The sequence below is a fragment of the Mustela erminea genome, chromosome 1 (genome assembly GCF_009829155.1).
Source record: "Mustela erminea isolate mMusErm1 chromosome 1, mMusErm1.Pri, whole genome shotgun sequence".
Classification (NCBI taxonomy): domain Eukaryota; kingdom Metazoa; phylum Chordata; class Mammalia; order Carnivora; family Mustelidae; genus Mustela; species Mustela erminea.
In genome coordinates this window covers 188884162-188906960 of record NC_045614.1, presented here as the reverse complement: position 1 = coordinate 188906960, position 22799 = coordinate 188884162, and the positions used below count along the sequence as shown (strand labels likewise).

At 37.0% G+C, this 22799-nt stretch overlaps 1 protein-coding gene across 9 annotated transcripts in view; it reads right to left on the bottom strand.

Moving 5' to 3' along the window:
• Positions 1-918: 918 nt before the first annotated feature.
• The window catches only part of ROBO1 (roundabout guidance receptor 1), a 1179537-nt gene continuing 1157656 nt past the window's right edge, over positions 919-22799 (bottom strand). For all 9 annotated transcript variants that reach the window (XM_032352245.1, XM_032352293.1, XM_032352267.1 and 6 more), the window contains 5 exons: positions 19376-19782; positions 16202-16354; positions 8964-9272; positions 3702-3898; positions 919-2397 (listed from right to left, as the gene is read on the bottom strand). In XM_032352245.1, coding sequence (XP_032208136.1) covers positions 2383-2397; positions 3702-3898; positions 8964-9272; positions 16202-16354; positions 19376-19782 — 1081 coding nt within the window. In that variant the 3' untranslated portion in view covers positions 919-2382. The remainder of the gene's footprint in view (positions 2398-3701; positions 3899-8963; positions 9273-16201; positions 16355-19375; positions 19783-22799) is intronic.

Sequence of the window (22799 nt, the reverse complement as noted above, 5' to 3'; positions counted from 1 at the left end):
ATACATCCCCCTTCTTTTTTGTTGTCCAAAATTTTCCCAGTTTTTCAAATTGTGATCAACACAAAAATTTAACTATATATATATATGCATATATATATATATAGTCCTATATATTATGATATATACACACATATATATATATCATAGGAAAAAACCCTTCACTAGATTCTACTGCTCATCTCGTCCAACCAAAGTTAATACTTGAATATGTTAACCTTAATAAAATAAACAACAATGTTCAAGCCACTATATCATAAGTATAGAACTGTTAAAATTTCACATGAATTTGTAAACAAGAAAGCAGATAGTTACTAACCAATATTTTGGGTAATATAATTTTCTTTTTGATGGAACATAAGTGGTCCAAACTTTACAAATTAGATGTATATACCTGAATCCTAAGTATGTCAGAAATAGGTTACCTGAAATTCAGATACACAAAGATAAACATTTTAGTGCTTCCTTAATATTAAAATGGTATTCTATGATCAAATACCTTCTAGGTTTTGATTGATCTGATATCTTTAATTTCCATGGAGTAAAATGAGAATTTTTCATCATAAGTAAAGCCTGGTTGTTCAGAATTTTCACTCATCTGATAATATAGTGGTGAAATGTTAAGACAGCACAACTTTGTGATTAAATGGAATAAATCTGATCACACAATGAAAAAAACAAAAGAAATCAACACAAGAAAGAATGATGTATTTGAGAACATTTTTAATAAATAATGTGACAAAATTACTTTTCTGATTATTGGTTTTCAGTATGCAAAATTATGGCTAAAAATAAGAGGTTTCTTACATGAACATAATGAAAACATTAATCACATGGATTGTTCCCTTAGTACTGCACACCCTTTCTATGCAACTTTCAAATTATCTAAGTGAACACATTTAGTTTTTGGTGAACACCAGCTTTTTTTTTTTTTTTTTTGTGGTTCAGTTTTGTTTGGCTTTGTTTCCAGTGGGGTCAGGCCTGATACCCACGTATGAATAAGTGTACATTTTTTCCCTCAAATAGCACCAATTATCAAGTCAATGAAATTCATATAACGACAAAAAAAAAAGGATCATAAAAATCTACAGTCAGAGGGCATCATTTGGCAACTCAAAGCAAGCAATGCCTCTCTTTGAGTTTATAAGAAAATCTTATAAGTTTCTAATTGGCCACAACAAACTTAAACCTTTTTTTTCTTTAAGTTCAGGAAAAGTAAGAACCATTGGGTGAATGGCCAACAATAAAGTACGCACGTTACTTCACCATCTGTCATCATTCAAATATTCCAAATACAAACATAGAGCATGAACAAAACAGGTTAAAAACGCTTCTCAACATTTTTTTTCAATAAGACAAAAAAGGTTAATAGTTACAATGGTTTACAAATAAAGTTTAGTGATTGTGCTTTTAAAACCAAAAAAAAAAAAAAAAAAAAAAAAAGATTAAAAACAGTGCATTACAAAAACAAAAATCAAACTTCCTTAAGTGGCACTTCTGAAAGTCGAACTGACACTACCAGAAGAAATTTAGGCCAGTTAAGATAGGGATGTCCTTATTCAATTGGTCATTAAAAACATCCATTTGTTTGTAATATGCATTTATAATTGCATTTGATTGAAAAATAGAACAAGGTTTTTTGCTAGGCTTACTTATGACAATGACTAGACAACCAGAGATCCAACTGGCTTACCCCTACTTCTCCAGAAGTATACTTCCAAGAATATACTTTAATGATCGAAATGAAGACAAAATAAAGTACCACCAGGGATTGCAAAGAGCATCTATTTACAATGTTTCTACCCCATTCAAATTGATTTGTGGTTTTTCTGCTTTTGTTACATTTTATTTTCTCCCAGCAGAGGGTGGTATGAAAGACTGATTTGAAAAATCATGTTAAAATGAAGTATGTTTTCGTTTGCCTTAGCAGTTGGTTATAGAAAGATTATGTCTTGAGAGCCCTTGGCATGAGGTTGATTAATCAATTTTGTATCTTTGATCAATACTTTGCTGAAAATTGGCTTGTATCTAAGCAGTGCAATGCCATATCTCGGGGGCAAAATGCAAAAGAACTGTGTCATTCTCTCTTGCTGGCTGATGGCTGGAGCAAGAAGTCAAATACGTCCCTTGCTGGAAGGAAGGTGTCATGGTTTGTTCCAACAGCGAGGGGAATAGGGAAGTTCTTCATTAGGGATAAGGATCAAGCAACAACAATAAAACTCCAATAAAATTTTTAAAAATGGTATTCCAATAAGAGGAATAAAAAATGACAATTTTTACACTCTGATTGCACTGAACATTTTATCTGGCGTCATGTGTCATCAGACATGAGGCGTCTTGAGTGATAATTTTCACATTAGATCTCACAAGCCTCTCTGGTTGTCTTCAGCTTTCAGTTTCCTGTAAGAGAAAAGTGTTTGTTAACTTTGAAAATAAATTTTAGAGAACAGTTTTAGAGTTTGTTGATTTATATGTTTTCAACCTTACAGTTGGTATTTCTTCGTTCATTCCCCGGCATATGTTAGAAAGCACTCATGGCAACTCATTCATTTGTTGTTAGTTGGTTTTGATAGAAAATCCAATAATTCTCTGTGAGTGAGTTCTGTGCTATGTCTGGGTATTGGGGCATGTGGTGTTGGAGACAGAGGAGCAGTGGAATGTCCAGCCCCAACTCAACATTGTAGTTCAGATTTTATAGGTTTTAAGTATTAGAGTTCTGTATGATGACTTTTTGTCCTCCAGAAAATTTCTCTTCCTTAACAAAAACAAACAAACATAACAACAAACCACATACACACACACACCCCAAATAAACAAAAGAACTTATAAAATAACTTCTCATAACAATTGTAGGAAGAAAGTCTTCTTATTCCTAATGTCAAAATGAAAATGCTTTGGGTATTACAGAAAATTCAATTAGACATCATTCCTTAAAATGTTTCATCTTCTATTTTTAAAAGTTCAGTTTAATGTTCATTTAACAATCTTCTTGGGATTAAATATATTTGTAAGAAGAGAAATTTGCACTCAACTGTTTTTGTTTTTAATTAAATGGGAAAAACACTGTCTTAAAAGTAGAAGGTGATTTTGTAATATGATATAATGTACTGTCAATTACATCTTGTATTGCTATCTATGAATTCTAAGAAAGGAGTATATATTTGACTCAAAAAGGGTTCTCCTCTATCTGGGAAGGTTAGAGTCAAGGATCAGGTTGACTGATCAGGTCAAGGATCATTTTCAGAAGAAAGAAGGTGGAAGATAATTGGTCAAATTAGTTAGATTAACCATAGTGATTACTAGGGAGGCCAATGATAACATAGGCTAAGCACCCTCATTCAAATCCTCATAACTGTCACCTTACTGGTTTTTATAACCTACTATAATATAATACTATGCAATATATTATCTGGGTAAATAGTTCTTGTTTCCTAACAACATGTTTGCCATATAAATCTCTTATCTGAAGATCTGCAGAAGAATATGCCCTCTAGATCTAAAAAGAAATTATTATCCCCATTTACAACTTTGGAATACATTTCAAGGAAATCATTAAATTCAAAGAATTTCAGTCTTTGGCATCACCAACATTAGGGTTTGAGGCAAAACAGTAACATTTCTGTAGACTGATAAATATTCCTGACTTTGAGGCTGATGTAACAACCCGTATAATACTGAGAAACTTGGAAAATAGTTATAGATACCTCTAATTCTTCATTATTATCTTCTCCTCTTTCATATCCTCCAAGAACTTGCATTTCTGCAATATTTCTCCGACCTATATTTGCTTGTTCTCTTTGTCTGCTTCCTGATCCTCTTGATGACATTGAGCTTGAAGAACTCGGATCTCTGGGATTATTTGATGTTGGAAAAGTAGGTCTACAGTAAGGTAGAATATCCTCTGTGTAATGAAATATAATAAGTGTATATGAACACCACTGTACTGTTTCAAGGCATAATGTAACATAATTTATATCTGTCATTCTGAATGAAGAAGCATCAGTGTTATTGAGGAATAAATGAGGACATTTTATAACAATAATTAAAAAGGCAGCAGCGTCCAGAAAAATAAAAGAACAAGCCTCATTGTCTTTCCTGGTACTGGCTGGCATTCAAGTTGATTTCACTCACAAGCTCTTGTCCACCTCAAACTCACTTAAGACCAACGTCATTAGAAGAGGAAAACCAAACCTGGAGTCAGACTTAGCTTCCAGTTCTATCCTTCATTATGTGCTCTCCGATTATTTTAGGCTTTAGTGTTCACTTTTCTAAAAAAGCGTTAATAGTATCTATACCCAGAGGTGCTCCCAGTGTAGACGTAAAAACAGAGGGGATCGTGAAATCCCTATGCAAACTATGAAGGGTTATTTCAAGGCATTGACAGAAACAAAGTCCAGTTTGCTCAAACCACAGAAACAGAACCAAGCCCAGGTTCACTTTCCAGACACTAAGATGTCAACCTCCATTTCAATATCATATTTACACTGTGAAGCTCTGACTCTCAGAAGCCTGCCATCATTGCTAGGTTAAAACACAAAGCCATTCTAATTAAATGCCATCTCTTACATTTCTATCTCCATACTGCTTTTAATTTGGTGCTGCTTATACTGATGAGTGCTTACTTCACTTCAAAGCCTGTCCGCTCTATCCTTTGGACACCTTGATGGCACCTTTCTCCTTCCATTCTACTCAACACAACTTCCAGTAAGATTCGGACTTGCTGGGGTCTCCCAATCCATGAAGACCACTGTTTTTCACCCTTGCTTCACAGCACTGGGAATCCTGTGACCTTCATCAATCTTTTTCTCTCCATTGACTTTAGTTTTTGTCAGACTACAATATAAAATCTCTCTCTTGCTCAAAAGTTCCCCTTAAGCCTGTGCTCTACATGAAGAAATACCTTCTTCCTGTCCTTACAGTTCAGCAAAGCTTCTTAAAGCAATTAGGCTCAGTACTGGTAGACAAAACTCCCATTTACTCCGAATCCCATGGAAATCTGTCCATGCCCATGTTACTACAACAAAAGAGAAAATTCACTGTTGACTTTGATACTGCTAATCATGTTTCAGCCCTTATGTCTCTGGACTTGTCACTGCCCTTCATCAGGAAACCATCATCAAGTTAAACTGTTCAACTGGGAATAGTCATTCCCAGCTTCTAGTTCTCCTCCCTTCCTGGCCAGTCTCCTGTGGGCTCTTAATGCAGTGCATCTTACATATTGCAGGTTTCAACACGTAGCCTACTGTATACATACATTATTTTCCCCACTCACCTAGGGAAATTTCATCCATTCTCACAGACTGTAAACTTTTCTAGATTATACCCATCATGGACACATGTATTTTGTGTTTCATGTTTTGATATACTCTCAACTTGACATATTGATAGTTTTGAGTGAGTGAATGTGTAGATTTAATTAATATTTTACTATGATAAATCATTAATTTGTATTTACAACTCCTGATCTATGGTGAACATTTTCTCCTAAGTATCCCTCAAACTCAATATGTCCAACATTGACTTCATCGGGTCCACTCTTTTCTTTCCTCTCTGTATTCCCTCATAGTTAATGACAATACTAATTCTTAGGACAACAAATAAAGAAAACTGAAATTATTTTAGAGTCTTCCCTCCCTTCCAACCACCTTCCAGTATGCCTTAAGTGTACTTTTTCCATGCATTCAAATATATACAGGTGAGCCTGATTTATAACACTAAAAAATGTTAAGTTTTGAATATTCCACACACTCATCTCCGATCCTAGAGTCTGGTTTGTATTCTCCACATCTCTTGTCCCAGCATGGTAAATATCTACTAATAGATCCTTGCCTTGAATCATTCCTTTCTAAACCCTAATCACTCAGCTGCTTTCTTACAGGAACTATAGGCACTCTATGACTTATGCTCATGTCTACCTTAAGAGCTTCCCCTTTGACCACCTTTACTATCTAGGAACACTGGATTTCTTATAATCTTCTCAATGCACTTCAGAGATTTTCATGCTGAGTTTCTCTGGCAGAACAATCTATCCACTTTTCTTACCCAAGTTAAATCTCACCCGTCCTGAACACTCAGGTTATGTGTCATTTCTACCAGGAAAGGTCGAGAAGTCTTTCTTTACCTTACATACCCCAAAAGACTGAGCTAACTGTCCCTTCTTTGGACTCTCAAGTATAGTATCATAAACATTACACCAAATGTGAGTATGTCTATAAACATACAGATATACTTATCTCTGTCTTTGACTATAAGCTTCATGAGGTCAAGGTTCATGTTTACACATAAATCTCAGGACCAGTATAACGCTTTACAACACTGTGGATGTTTGATATATGTAGAAATAAATTGAACTAATTGAGGTAAATGTCAGCAAAAAGATCAGTCATTCATGTCTAGAAGACCACTCTCTTTAATTAAAAATGACCATTCATTAAACATGTAAATCAAGGTTCCTCCTTCATTTTAAATAATGTCAACTGAATTATGAAGGTGAAAATTATAGCAATGCATAGAAATGATCATTTAATGACACATATACACAGGGTTATGGTTCAAATAAGAATTTGGGAAAGTAAGACCTATGAAATAATAATCTGGTCAGTGTATCTCAGTGTTTTCCATGAAATAAGTTTTTTTGTTTCTAGATTAATTGTTCCAGTAATAGTTCTTTAGTTAGAAATATATATATATATATATATATATATATATATATTAGATTTTATTTATTTATTTGAAACACAGAGGGAGATCACAAGTAGGCAGAGAGGAAGGCAGAGAGAGAGGGGGAAGCAGGCTCCCTGCTGAGCAGAGAGCCCGATACAGGACTTGATCCTAGGACCCTGAGATGGTGACCTGAGCCAAAGGCAGAGGCTCAACCCACTGAACCACCCAGGCGCCCTAGAAATATTTTTATAACACAAAGGACAACTCATTAAATCTCTAAAGATTGGTAAAATAATTTCATCACTTTGTTCTAATCCTGCATACACCAAGATCTTTCCAGGTTTGTAAAATCTTCTCCTGAAGAATCCCAATGCTTTAGAGAAAGCTTACTTGTAGCAGCAAATTGGTCTACACTTTTCGGCCACATATAAACTTCATCATTTATGTCATGACATTGTATTTATAAATCACTACTGGGAGTACAGTATGGGTTAAAAGTTCAGAGCCAGATCACCTTTTGCTTAACTGATAAAAAGTAGGCTCAGTTTTTCAAACGAGCCTATTGAAGTATCCCCAAAGGCTTCTAGATTCCTTTCCATAATACTCATTTCAGACTCTTTCATCATCCTCCCCTTTTCTGTATTTCTTTCTCCTAAATGGTTTCTTCTCCTTCGTCTCTGATAATCCCATCTTAAAGTATTCCCACAAATTCTGTCTTTCTGGCAAACTCTTTCCAATCTCTCTTCTTCCCAACCTTCTGGAAAGAGTTCATCACCTCCCTTCCACAATTTCCATTTACTTTACAACCCCCTACAGTCTGGCTTCTATTCTGACTACAATACTAAAAACAATTCTTTTAAATGACACCCACAAATAGCCTATTGCAAAATCCTCATGTGTTCTTCCCCCCAGCCCCCTCCTCCTGTTGACACCCAGTTTTTACTTCTGGGTGGCATTTTAGACTTCCTTCTTAAAATTTCCTTCTCCATTCTTTCTAGGATATTATTTTCTCTGGCTTGGAGATCTTGATTATTTTATACCTCTTGGTAGATCCATCTCAACTTCCATTGTAGAAAGTCATTCTTGGGCCTAACCTTTGAATATAATCACGGCTGATTATTGGTGTGTTGGGATGGGCTCACATGTTCTCAGAAGAGGAGTGCACAAGTGACTTCATATTAGCAGCTTGAAGCCAGTCATCTTGGAAGTAACTACCCAATAGAAATGGCTATAAATTAGGGTTTTGCTTTGCTTTGCTTTGCTCCCAGCGAATTGATTGCTCCACAATAACAAGTGTATCATGCTGAAAATTTAGCCTCTGTAATTCATACAATTGTGTTGCTGTTTCTAAAACCCACTCTCTACTCACAACCTTTCTCCTGATCTTTAAACTTAGCTCTCTAAAGTCTTACTGATTTTCTCCGTATCTGTGCTCTTATCAGCACCTTAATCCATTCAAAAGTAAAATTTTTTTCCCTTAGACTCTTTTCTGTTTTGTTTTGTTTTATTTTTCTTCCTACATTGGTTAGTACAATTAGGTTCCACTGGCCAGCAGGACCATCTAATGAACATTTGAGTAACTTCCCCTTTACTCCATAATTTCATTCTATTTTTTTTACTTTCAATTAGTCACCACTGCTTCTATCACCAAAATGTCATTGTAGGCTGTTCTCTCCATTTTCTACAGAACTATTTGAATTCAGTGTTTTCATAGTTTATACCTAGATATTTTACAATGATCTGATACCTTCATCTACCCAAGTCTGAGATCTCTTCCTTCACTATAGAGGGCTGCCAGTTATTTTTCTCAAAATCTGATTCTGTCATTTCTTGTTCAAAATTCTTTACTGGCTCACCGCTGCTTATCTGATAAATCCCACACTCTAGATCATATTCCTAGTCTTCCCAATCTGGCCCAACCACCTTTCTAGTTTTACCTTCCCCTATTTGTGTCTGGCGGAACTAGAAATCAATATTCGCCAAACATTTGCTTTTACACTCACATGTTTTTTTTTTTTTTTCCAACAACTGTCTTTACCTGCTATCACTTTTTCAGTTTAACCTGTTAGAATCATGCTTTCCTTTAAAACCCAACTCAACCGGCACCTGTCCAAGGGACTCTTCTATAATGTTATTTATTTAATTTAATTATATTAAAACTATTTGAGTACCTGCTTGTCTTCTCCATTAGAGAGTCAAATTCTAAATCTTATCCCTTTTCCTATGGCCTAAGAGAACCTAACAGTGCAACTTGCAAACATATGTTCAATCTGTATTTATTTGCTGTTTGAATAAATCAGTACCTTGGATGAGGTGAGTCTTTGCTGGTGGAAGGTCTCGTTTTGTGGCCTTGTTCGCTCGTCCTTTCCCATCATTTTGCTGGTCCTGTGCTTCTCTGATATCACCTGGATTGGTTCTCATATCAGCAACTTGTCTTCCATCCAAGACTTCTCGCCCCTTGTAACTGCCCACTTTTCTATCTGACGATCTGTCTGTTCTTGGTTCTATAGAAGGGAGTTTTGGCACCATTACAGGTCGCACCTCCAGCTGTGCCTTGGATTGGACAGTGGGTGACTTTATAGCAGGTGGTGGCACTGGAGGAGGTGGAAGATCTAGAAAGAAATATTGAAAATACTATAGAAGTCTGCCGCTTATAACATTGCTAAATATTAGTATTAGCATTGGAGTCACATTCAGTTGTGAGATAAGGTATCATAAATGAACTGGAACAATTGAAGACAACCAAGGAACAAGAAGATCAACAATTTCAATGTATTCTCATTGTCATACGGCAGAAAAATATTCAATCATAGAGCTGGGACTTAAAGACTTAAAGATTATCTACTCTTGGGATAGATAATATGGGCACGTGTGCTATCACTTCCTCTCCCCCAATCATGACAGACTTTCTTAATTGATTTCAGCATCATGTTGCTGGTCCCAGATGCATACCGCTGTTCTCCAGGCAACCACTTCAAACTGATTGAGGTTGGCACTTGAGTTGAGACCTGTTTGCCACCCTTTAATCTAGCCTAAATCCCTTCTTGTTCTATAAGAAGGGAAACTCAAACACATAGACTTTCAGCTATTTTTTGGTCTCAAGTCTTGGTATGATCAGAACAAGGACCAATGCCCTTAGATTCCTAATTTCTGGCTCAGTGTCCTTTATACTATTTCATTCTATTTTGTGTTTACAATCTACCATCCATTGATGGGGTCTCTGCACTCTGTATCTGCACACAGAGGTTTCAAACCAGATAATCTCTGGTATAGATATAAGTGAATGTCACCTATCTATCTTCCATTATATATTACATATATATGTTAATGCATATATATCACATACATATATACATATAACTAGACATTATATATAATTCAACTTCTTACAGACATACTTAAGGATAAAAGTAGGTAAAAGTTCAATAACTTGATAATCAAAAAATTTATTTTTTTAAGGGGTGCTACCCTTGGCTGCTATGTACATTCTAGGAAGCAGAAATAGATATCCTAATGGTAGTTGGTAACTTAGTAGAAGAATATGAAGAGATTTTAGTTTTAGGTTTTTGCCTTTACTATGGAGGATGAATTAAAAGGAAAGGCTTGAATCCAGGAGGGCGAGAGGTTATTGTTATACCTCAGATGATAGGGGATGGAACTGTATTGGTGGCTGTTCAGGTGAGACATATTTAATAAATAAGGAAGAAAAATCAGTATTATTTAATGATCAGTGGAATACAGGAAAGAAAAGAAAGGAAAGATTCTAAGATGACTTTTAAAACTTTTGTTATAGGGGCGCTGGGTGTGGTGCATAAACAATGAATCTTGGAACACTGAAAAAATAAAATTAAATTAAAAAAAGAATTTTGCTATAGTTGACTAGGTGGATGAGAGAAACTTCACTGAAGTTAAGGAAGGAGGGATGAGGAAGAGATGGATGGCCTATAGAGGGGGAGTAGGAGCACAATTTTAGAAAAGTAAATAGGAGGCACCTTTGAAGTACCTAGATAGAGATGTCTAATAGGTTTTTGTACATAAAATCTGACTTTCAAGAGAGGCCAAGTACAGAGATACCAAGATTTGGGAATTACCAGCACGGTTTTTTCAGCTACGACTTCAAAATGGTAATTTTCATATGTGGAGAGCTATACTTAGGACTCCATTATTAAAATTGGTCCAAATTTTACTTACATATTTTTGTTGTCCATTCTCATGGCTCATCATGTTCTAGTTTCATATAAATAGCCTCTAAACATTACCCAAAAGGCTGGCTAGAGTACAGAGAATGGCATTAATTTTCTCCTCATTTTACAAAATCTAATTTTTTTTTGCCTTACAACATATATTACCATTGTCGTTGTGCCTGGTTTTCCTCTTTACTACTTCAATGGATTAAAAAAAATACTTAAAAAAAAAGGGTAGTATCATGAGAGTTGAGAGTCCTTCCTCATCTGCTACTTGTTTATTAAAAATAACCAAAAAGAGAGAGTTAAAAACCAGACTATACTAAGTGGCATAAAGCCAAGTGACCCAAGGCAGAACAGTTCTAAGTTCAGACTGAGCCTGGGACTTGCAATGAAAGGAGAAAAACCTAATTCAGAACGTCTCTGGCAGCAGATGGAGTGAGTGCCCGCAGGCTCATTTCCACACTATCTCCTTGCCATAGACCTCACCCCCAAATTGCAAACACAGATTATCAAGCAGGCAGAAAGTAACTGCCACTATCAACAAATCATAAAATGTCTGGGTTCATCAGATTACCAAAGCTGATGATTACCACTATTATAAGAGCGCACAAAATCTCGGGAATATGTGACTCTCGAGACAAAATCTATTTCCTGATGCTCTATAACCCAGGTAGAAAGTGAGAAGAGAAACCAGGAGCAATTTTAAGAGTTCTAACTTCCTAAATGTAATTGCTTCTATATCTAGTTGATAATGAGAGGCAAATACTTGTAGGTTTTATTTCCCATACAAACAGGTTACCAAATAAAAATTTTTAGGTATTATAAAATAATTACTGAGTCAAAGCAAGGATTATTATAGCATGAACAATTCTGTATTTCACAAGGTGATAAATAGTACTTTCGCCCTGAACATACCAACAATAGCTCAAATTGGATTCAACAAATAAGATCATGGACCTGTTTTACATACATATATGTAGAGACACTTTGTATAATCCTATAAACGTCATTCTTTATACCATGCTTTCCAAATACTGGTATAATGTATATAAAGTAAAATGTCAGAGCACAGACATGCAGACAGTTCTGCCGCACTAACTCACTATGGAGATCCAGCACTCTATTCACTTGGCTGCTCGAAGTCCCAAGACCTTGTAATTAATGATAAATCAAGTCAAAATAACATCATTCCAGAGAGGCTGGTGAATTTATAATTTATGAAAAGTAGGGCTGGAGAAATAATGTAGATTTGGTTTTTAAATCAAGTATGTAAATGCATCGAAAGGGTTGAAAAGAGGGGGTGGGGAGAATCTATTAGAAGGTCCTACAAATGCACTTACGCTTGGCTTTAACTCGCTAAGACTCTGACTAATAAATATTCATGTATTTTAATCCTACCCTTCGTCTGGGTTCAACATGTAAGCGACAAATATGAGATAAATAAACAGATTCTTCCTGTCACAGGACTCCGCTGCGCACTGTACTCCCTGGGTCTCTCTGAGGCCTACGATTTACCCACAGAGTAAGGTACGGTTCACAGGGCTACAGGAACTCTGTTCCCTCAAAATTCAGATGTTAAAGTCCTAACCCCCTGTACCTCAGAATGACATGGTATTTAGTTATAGGGTTGTTGGTTGTTTTTTTTTTTTTCTTCAAGATTTTATTCATTTATTTGACAGACAGAGATCACAAGTAGGCAGAGAGGCAGGTAGAAAGAGGGGGAAGCAGGCTCCTTGTTGAACAGAGAGCCCGATGTGGGGCTCGATCCCAGGACCTTGAGATCTTGACCTGAGTGGAAGGCAGAGGCTTTAACCCACCAGGCGCCCCACGTATAGGGTTTAAAGAGGTAATTAAGGTAAAGTGAGTCCTTGGGATGGGCCTTAATCCAATCTACTGGGTTTCCTTCTGTGAAGAGGTGATTAGGACACACACAGAGATGGAAGAAAGACAGAGTGAATACACAAGGAGACTACCGCCATCTACAAGCCAAGGAGAGAGGCCTCAGAAGGAACCAACCCTGCCAACACCTTGATCTTGGGATTCTAGCCTCCAGCTTCCATGAGAAGATAAATTTCTGTCATTTAAGCCACCTAGTCTGTAGCGCTGTATTATGAAAATATAGAAATGATTATAAAAAATGAATATAGTTTGGACTCACAAGAATCACCACAACTACTCTTCATTGGGTCAGACATGACCACTCTTTAGCCTTCTTTATACTGTTTACAAAAGATCTATGACACAACTACAGAAGTCGAACAAAATTTACGAAGTAAAGATACTACAAACACAAGACTGATATATTCTGAAATTAGTTAGCAAAGGAAGTCTATCAATAATCGAACTCATCCACTGTAGTTAACAATTTAATCATTAAAATCAAAAATTAAGGGGGCACCTGGGTGGCTCAGTGGGTTAAGCCTCTGCCTTCAGCTCAGGTCATGATCCCAGCGTCCTGGGATTGAGCCCCACATCAGGCTCTCTGCTCAGCAGGGAGCCTGCTTCCCTGCCTCCCCCCAGTCTGCCTCTCTGCGTACTTGGGATCTCTCTCCCTCTGTCAAATAAATAAATAAAATCTTAAAAAAAAAAATCTGAGGTGCCTCGGTGGCTCAGCGGTTAAAGCCTCTGCCTTTGGCTCAGGTCATGATCTCAGGGTCCTGGGATGGAGCCCCACATCAGGCTCTCTTCTTACCAGGGAGTCTGCTTCCTCCTCTCTCTCTGCCTGCCTCTCTGCCTACTTGTGATCTCTGTCAAATAAATAAATAAAATCTTTAAAAAAAAATCAAAAATTAAGAAAAAAGCACTCCTTGTCTTACTACTATGCTTAATTCACATTTTAACAGTTGGAAGCTCTTCAAATTCTTTCTTCTCTTCTCTTCTTTCTCTTTCTTAATAAACTGTAAATTGTGTCTGCTACTGAGTTTCTTCATGAAATGGCCTATGACTTTAAAAAAAAAATGCAATGTAGTGTTTTGAGAAAATGATTTCTAAGAAAATGATCCAGTATTCTCATGTCATAACCACTGCTATCAAGAGTGTGCATTTCTCTTACTTGCTGCATGAAGAAGTATTTGCATTTACTTGATTTTACTTCATCAATATGCATTTGCCGGATATGCATAAAATAACACATATTTTGGTATTTTTTCTTTATCAACTCAGAAAATGTCCAGAATTAAACTCAAGGCTTTTTAGTACAATAAACATGACTAAAAGACAGATGGTTATCAAAGTGCTGAAAGGAAGTTAGAGCTAAAGTTTTAAAAATAACTTGAGTCATATTTCCATTTTGTCTATTTTTATGACTTCAAGAAAATAATTAGTGGCTTCCACATTACTTTCTATCCTATGATAACTCTGCATAATCCCTTTTGTGAAATAAACAATGAAAAATCCAAATAATATTTCAAGTTAACTTTTTGGCTTTACCAATTTGAATACATTTCTTCGGTATTTCTAAAATTAACGTTAAAGAAACAACCTCGGTGTTTCATCTTTCTGTTTCATGGTTACCCTGCAGGGATTAGTGAGAGTTTATATTTAATTGTTAAAAACATTGAGAAAAGGACTGCAGAACATGACAATAAATAGAGGTCACCATTTTCAAGCATAGAGCAATTTATAACCGTGATACCATCTCCTTTAACTTGGCATGTGTACATTATTTAAAGCATTTTGAAAAAGCACCCCTCAATGCTAGAAGTCCCTCAAAACAAGTATATATAAGAGCTGGAAAGGGCTACACAAAGCTTTAGGCCAGATTTTCTCCCTTCTATATCCAACCTAGATGTTCTTACATCCAGGTTTGTTGTTTGACCCATCTTTCAGTGAGCAGCACTCTTTCAGATAATAAAAACTGATAGGACAGCCATAAAACTTGTAAAATGCCATTACAGGGGTCCCATAAATGTAAAACTGCCGATAGAGTTTGGGGATTTACACCTAGTGTTTGTCCCTTCACAGAGGCAAACATGCACAAAGCCACTGTAATAACCCTTCAAAATCAGATAATATTCTGACAGCTCAGTTTCACTGACAAAAGAGTCCTGGGCAGAAGCCAGGAGGCCCAGGTGCGCTGTGTCATGCCAGTATTTAATGTAGTCTAATATCAGATAGATGCGAGTGAGAGAAAATACTCTGAATAAAGTACAGATAATAGCATGGACAGCCACTCATTGCAAAATTACTTGTGCTCATCATGCTGGGAGCTTTGTATTAAATTTTTCTGTCAAGTGGCAGGAATCACAGGGAGAAGTGCCTCAGAAAACCCTCCTTGTAACCTTGGATAAGGATCTATAATATTAGGCTTTCATATGATAATGGCAAATGATGCCCTTTTTGAAAAATTGCTGACTGGTAATGAAAGTCCTAATCAGATTGTGGACGGAGAGGACCAGGAGGTGGGGGGGGGACAGTGGTCGGTGACACCCGTCTTCTCCTACCCCGTTAGCAAATTTAGCAAACTTGACAAGAGGGGTGAGTTCTGGGAGAATTTATCTTATGTGAATTTCCAACAAAGCCCTTGGGGTTGTTTATAAAACGAGAAGGTGGCGGTTTAATAAATGCTGGGCCACCTGAGGCACTTTCATTAAAGGCTTTCTCTAGACAACATTACACGTTTGCATTATTCTCCGGGCTCCCTTGAGAATACAAAGCGCTACCTTCTCAGTGAGCGTCGATACCGTGTGAAGGCATGAAGGAAGATGATTCGATCTGCCTTTTGGTGCACAAAATAATGCTAATACCCCCAGAGTTAGAATTAATATTCAGATGAGTTTATTGTCTTCTATTCGAATGCAAAATTCCAAAAGGAAGCCAAAACCCAGGATGGTTTGGACGATTTCTCAGGGAATGTGAGGAAAGTTAATTCTCTGTCATTACTTCAACTACAATGATGTCTGTTCGCAATAACAAAATAACCTTTTTTTTTTTTAAAGATTTTATTTTTATTTATTTGACAGACAGAGATCACAAGTAGGCAGAGAGGCAGGCAGAGAGAGAGAGGAAGAAGCAGGCTCGCCACTGAACAGAGAGCCCGATGCGGGGCTCATCCCAGGACCCTGGGAGGGGCAGAGGCTTTAACCCACTGAGCCACCCAGGTGCCCCCAAAATAACCTTTTAAAGTTAATAAAAATGTGCACTGATCTTAGCTTCTTAAAGAACCCTCTTATTAGAAGGACCAAAGATGCTTGACAAGATATGAAAGTTGATCACTGCTATTAAGTTATAGGAGGCTTACTGTTAATGAATTTTTAATGTAATTCCTAATGCCAGTGGACGCATTTTCTAGTCCTAGAGAGCCAGGGTAAACAAGTGAGATTCATAGATGTTTTCATGTGTTTCAATGGACTTACCATCTGTGTAGGCTTCTCTGCGCAGATGTCCTGGCTGGTGTTTTTGCTTCTTGGCGGGTCTGGCCTTCTGCATTACGGCGGCACTCATGTTGCTGTCTGTAGAAACAGGACTTGTGGGTCGAGGGCACTGGGATGCATGAAAATGTCGGCGGCCTGAGTAAAAAAAAAATAATAATAAATCAGAGCCAAATTCATCTATGTATTTTAATTATAACATTAAATAAGAAAAAGGAAATATTTGGACTAGAAGCATCCCTAATTTCCTAAAAATAGCTTTAAATAAACTATTCCAGCCAATACTAGGATTTTTGTCATTCTGCCTAACCCATCCACTGGGGGGAGGGGCACACTGAAAAATTTTTCCAGCTTTTTTTTTTTTTTAACCGTAGTACTTTAATTCCATTAAAGTTCTTGACACCACTTATTAAAGAAAACCATCCTGGTTACTTTTTTAAAAAATTTTATTTTATTTATTTGACACAGAGAGAAAGAGAGCACAAGCAGGGGGAGCAGCAGGCAGAGGGAGAAGCAGGCTCCCGGATGAGCTAGGAGCCGCATGTGGAACTCGATCTCAGGACCATGAGATCATGACTTGACCTGAAGGCAGATACGCAACTGACTGAGCCACCCGGGCACCCAAACATCCCAACTACTTTTGCAACTAACTTCACTAAAGTGTTATTAGTAAACAAAAATATCAATTAGATTTTTGCACAGTATATTCAATGCACATTATTTTCTCAAGGGAATCACCAAAGTCCTTAAGAAATTCATGTTCTAAGAGTGAGCAGTACTAGACACATCCCTTATGTTAATTAAATATATTTTTATGTGATTCTTTGAAGGCAGACACCTAATATCAACACATTCAGAGATATATCCTCTTCGGGAGGCCTGAAATTAAGGCTAGTTCACATATTTAGACCTGTCCAAAGTTACTTAGATGCCTTTTCTTTCACTAGATATTTACCTGTTGCTTCTGGATAAAGCGACCCCTCCAGAAACTTCTATATTTCTTGGTAGTAGCAGAGTCGGTTTTGGTTTTTTCATTTTGGAGGGACAATATTTGCAGGTACAAGTGATAACTGAATTAGACACAGTGCATCTCAGAGCCTCCCCCATTTTCTGTCTGTCTTACAGAGATGTGATTCCACGATGGCACAAAATATTTATTCCATCACAGCAAAGGAAATCTTGGCCCTACTTGACTTTCATTATTCTGCTTTTTAGAAATTCCAGACACACAGAGCTGGAACTTTTTGCTGTACTGTAAGAAACTTCAAATAGACCTACACAGCACATCTTTTGGCTAGAGACAGGAGAAGCCACATACAGTGGAATCAACATACGTAAAAATGTTAACTGACTCATATTAAACAATATTCATTAACGCAGCCAAGTGAGAAGCAATTTGATTGGATTATTCATTCATATTAACATCAAGGCATATGATCAGCACACCCTTTCTTGAGAAAAACATTTTAAGAGGCAGAGGCCAATGCATGTTTAGTTCACTATAATTATGAGCCCAACGAAAACCGAAGTGCCACTAAATTACAATGCAGTAAAATATTAAACCAAACTCTCCTAGCTATGATGGAGACTGTTACAATTAAAGTTACATATCCATGAAAAGAGAGGATTAGGCCCGAGACTGAGCACATTACTCATTCTATTGTGTTAAGCCATCTACTGTGCGGAGACCCTGAGGCATCTAGTCGTTTACAGATGAATTTTTAACATTATTTCTATGTTTTGTTGATTTAATGAACTGAAGCACACCTTTAATGTAATCTGAGGCAGTAGTTTGAAATGCTTAATTTCACTTTATTTTTTTTAAGATTAAAAAATAAGTAGAAATAAAAGCTATGTATGTACACAGTTACATGTTATTTATTGAGAAAGGTAGTTTTGGGTAGTTATTTTATTACATTCAGTAGGGACTGAGGGGAAAAAAGGAATTTGGTTGAATTTCATAAAATATTGGTGTGGCCGAAATAAATACATATTTTACAATAATAGGTTGAGGAGTACTAAACTTCTTCTTTCCTATAACACGCTCTTGATAAAAAACACATAGAAACAGTCTTATTTTCTCAGAATACATTCTACAAATGATAAAAAATAATGACCAATCCAGTGCCTGAAAAGAATAGGGAGAATTACCAATGAGATAGTTCCTAAACTAAGAAAAATAAAACAACAAATTAAGATAGTAAATTATTGATGTGTTGTGATAGTCTTTTATTTCTCAGAAACCTATGCCTTGCTGGCCACAGTATTTTACTTGACCATTTTATGTTTTTATATACACAATGTGTATATGAATGTATACTATGTATATATTCCAGCCTACAGAAATAAATGTCATGTGATAAATCTTTGACTTTAATTTAAGTTATTTCCTTTTTCATACTATTTATTCTCCAAACAAGGTTGGGAATAGGTAATCAATAAAAATGAGTTCAAACATAAGAACAGATAGATGATTATTATAAACAGGGTACTGGCAATGAAAACAGAAAATGGAAAAAATATATATATAAGCAGTTGGAATAACTGCTCTCCGAATTGCTAGATTAAAAATGTTTGCTTTAAATATGAAACATCTATGCTTGAGAATGTATGCATATCACACACATCCTTCCATCTTACCAATTAAATTAATATTCTCATGGAGAGAACATGAAGAGAATGGGGCTAAGGAGAAATAGCCCATTTTCCAATGGTTGAGTGTCCCCCTGATATTTATTTCTCCTAGAGAATTTCTAATTAAATAGAAAGAGACTTATCACAATGAATTTTATTTTGGTTACTTTCTACACCTCAGAAAAACTGTAACACAAACCTCATCTGACTAGAGGCACACCTAAAGAAATTGTACACATATCCGCTATGACTTCCGTAAAAACAAGGACTTCCCAGGAAGCTTACCTCACATTATATAGGATTTATTAAATTAAAATAAGCTCAAAGATTTAAAAAGCCTTGTCCAGATAAACGGAATAACCAAGCTGTGTCATATGATTGGATCTTGGGTTTCCTCAGGCAGCAAATAAAAGACAGTAAGAATAGCTACATTTCACATTGGACACAGATCCTAGGCAATTATCATCAACTGACATGGACCCATCGAGTCTTCTTTTCCAGCTTGGTGACAAGCCCAGAACTTACCAGAAGCATCCTGCATTTGACGACGTGCCACTTTCAGACCAGCATACTCCGCGGCTGCTGCCACTGCCTGGGCAAAATCGGCATCGGTGAAGAAGGAGCCATCGGAAGAACTCACGCTGGAGCGTCCACTGGAAATGTTGTCCTCCTCTGAGGCTGAGCCCCAGCCATTGATCATGGACCCAGTGACAGAGCTCTCAAGGTCCCCCACACTGGAGGCAGGGGTCTGCTCAAGGCCACGTAACAAAAGCCGTCTGGTCTGCATCTTGGCGACTTCCATGTCTGCTTCATCTTCTTCCTCTTCTGGCGCATCCGTATCCATATCTGAGACAAGAGGTCCTGAAATGTAGCCGTAGGTATGTGGTGGGGAAATCGGTCGTGGTGGTGGAGGTGGGCTCACCGGCTGCCGTCTGCAGGAAGATGGAAAACACAGGTTTGGCTCGGCTCATTTTTGGGACATACATAAAATACATTAACCAAGAGATTCACAAATACACTGATTTGACCGTTGCTTCTGTGGAGCTCATTTAACCAAGCTGGGCTTCCTCTCAATTCAAGTTTAACAGAAATATCTTCAGCTACTTATAAGTCTTCTTAATGTTTCATGATTTGGATTATATTCAATTAAAAAAGGAAAAGTAACACATACCTTGGAAACATATGCTTCTGCATTTGTCTTAAAGTTTATTGAATAATAATCACAGATTATTATTACCAAAGACAACAGACATCAGTTCTGGAACAGATACTCCATAAACATGTTTCTTCCCCTGTATTTCATTTCCACCTTTACCATTCCAAGCAAATGGACTCATTCATAGTGACTTTAGAGAGTAGAATTCCATAGGATGAAGCAATTATATATTCAGCATATGACACAGATTCCTGTAGATTTTATTCCATTAAAATAAAAGTTTATGGAAGCCAGGAGCATTGTTTTTCTCTGACTTAGTCACCAAATGTAATAAGGTACTTTTACACCTATCATTTTTATCATTATTCCACCTATCTGTTAAATAAAATGCTCAAAGGTATTTTTCCTGATACCTTGAAATTAATTAAGGACCAAGGCTGAGGACAATGTGAGCAGTATTCTACAAGGTAAGCTCACAGTTACCACTACTACTTTCAGTCATCTCTTCAGAGATCCAGAGAATGATACTGGCTAACAGCCGTCCTTCTACTACCAACCAACACTGTCACCCACGGTGAGGGTAAGATGACTGAGAAGATAGTGTTTTGACCTCAGTGTAAAGAATGGATGGTGGAAAGAACTTATTCCTAAGGGGGTAGAATGCCATGAGATTAACTCCTAATTTAGGAAAGTGCCTGACCGAAAGGACGCTATACGTGATTTCCAGTTAAGGGACTGCTTAGTCAGTGACCTGCTCAACAGTCCCCGTGTTCTCTAAGCAAGATTAAAGAGATGATACAAGGGGGATTGCCATTTGGAAGAGTCATAACAACACCTCTTCAAATTCTGTGCCTTCAAGAGGGAAGGAGGGTAGATTCCACCCGACTGTGCCAAGCTGAGCATGAGACTAGCTGGTAGTTAGATCAGGTTCTAGCATCATCTGGCCACCTCCATGGTTTAGGAAGCTAGGAAAGATGCCACAGACTTGTAATCCACCTGGGAATGTGGCTAAATTTTTCAAAGACTACAAATGCCTAGAGACGCCACTCAAAATAGAGTCCTTCATCAGTGAGTAACTTGGTTCCAGCCCATCTCTCTCACCAACCTTATCATACTCAGAGAGTGAGACAAGACAGAATAGTCAGTCACTGGGGCTGGCCAAGGAGAAGACTGGTTCCTCATCTAGGCTGCCATGCCCTCACACTTAGGAGAAGAGGGAGGAGGACAACTGAGGTTAAAAGCAGAGACTACCGGGGTGCCTGGGTGGCTCAGCAGGTTAAAGCCTCTGCCTTCAACCCAGGTCATGATCCCAGGGTCCTGGGATCGAGCCCCGCATCAGGTTCTCTGCTCAGTGCAGAGCCTGCTTCTCTCTCTCTCTGCCTGCCTCTCTGCCTACTTGTGTTCTCTATCAAATAAATAAATAAAATCTTAAAAGCAGAGACTACCATCTTCCTCCATGCTGCCATAGCCACAGACGGGGACAGTCTGCAAAGGACATCCGCAAGTGCATGATTATGGTTTTACAATAAACAGAACTGGAATTCAAGAGACAATTAAAAGGAAAAAAAAAAGATTCAAACCAAAAAGAGACTCTTAACTATAGAGAACAAATGGAATCAGCGGGGAGTTTGGGGAGGATAGGTGATGGGGGAAAAAAAAAGGCCACTTGCTGGGATGAGCACCAGGTGACGTATGGAAGTGTTGAGTCACTATACTGAACACCTGAAACTAATATAACACAGTATGTTAACTACATTGGAATTAAAATTAAAAAAAAAATTAATAAGATTGAGCCTCAAGTTAAAAGAAAGCCTCCAAACCGAGCCATGGAGGATCTGGTCAAAACCTAACAAAGGGACCTACTATGGAGAAGAATAGGGAAGTTCAATATAGCAATATGGCTTTGAGGGTGAGATGCCAGTGGCTCAAAGAAAAGTTTTGTGCTTTTTAATTCAATGAATTGAGACACATCAATAAGTACATTTTGTTACCACAAATGGGAAGCATTAAAAATACATTATTATTAAGAATACTACAATTAACTAATTTATTGAGCATCTACTTTGTGACTAAGTATATTTTACAATGTGAATTCATTTGATTCTTGCAACAGCTTTCCAAGATACTGCTTTTATTATCATTCTACAGATGAAGACATCGAAATTCAGAGATATTAAGGACCTTGCCAAAGTTCCCACAGCGAGTAGGTATTAAATGTAGTCTTTAATCTCACATTTCATTTCCCAGGTCATGACCTTTCTTCTAGGAATGGTGTTATTACACACACACACACACACACACACACACGTATAATACGTACTATAATAATTTATAAATAAATACGTACATATACACACAGACAGTTCTTTAACATAATGTACTATTTTTTATTTCTGGGTGTTTTCTAATACATCTGTGTGTGGCAATAGAAGAAATATGAAGAATATCCCAAAGCTGAAGTTATTTAAGATGGGTAATTGTTATTTAAAATGGGTAATTGTTTCAATATGGAGTGTGTTATACACATAGGAGGAAAACCTTTGTTTAATTTGAGTTGCAATAAAATACCATATTTAAAAGTCAATTTACGATCTTTGTCAGCATGCCCATCCAAAATACCACAAGAAACTTATTTTTTTAAAGACATGTAAGACTTTCTAGCATAAAGGGGACTATTCTGACCATCAATACAGGGATGTAGAACAGCCAACTTGACTATGAAAGGAAGCCAGCATTGTTGTATTTGGATACTTCACATTCTGTAGAGCAAAAACATCTTCATGTTCAAAAAGG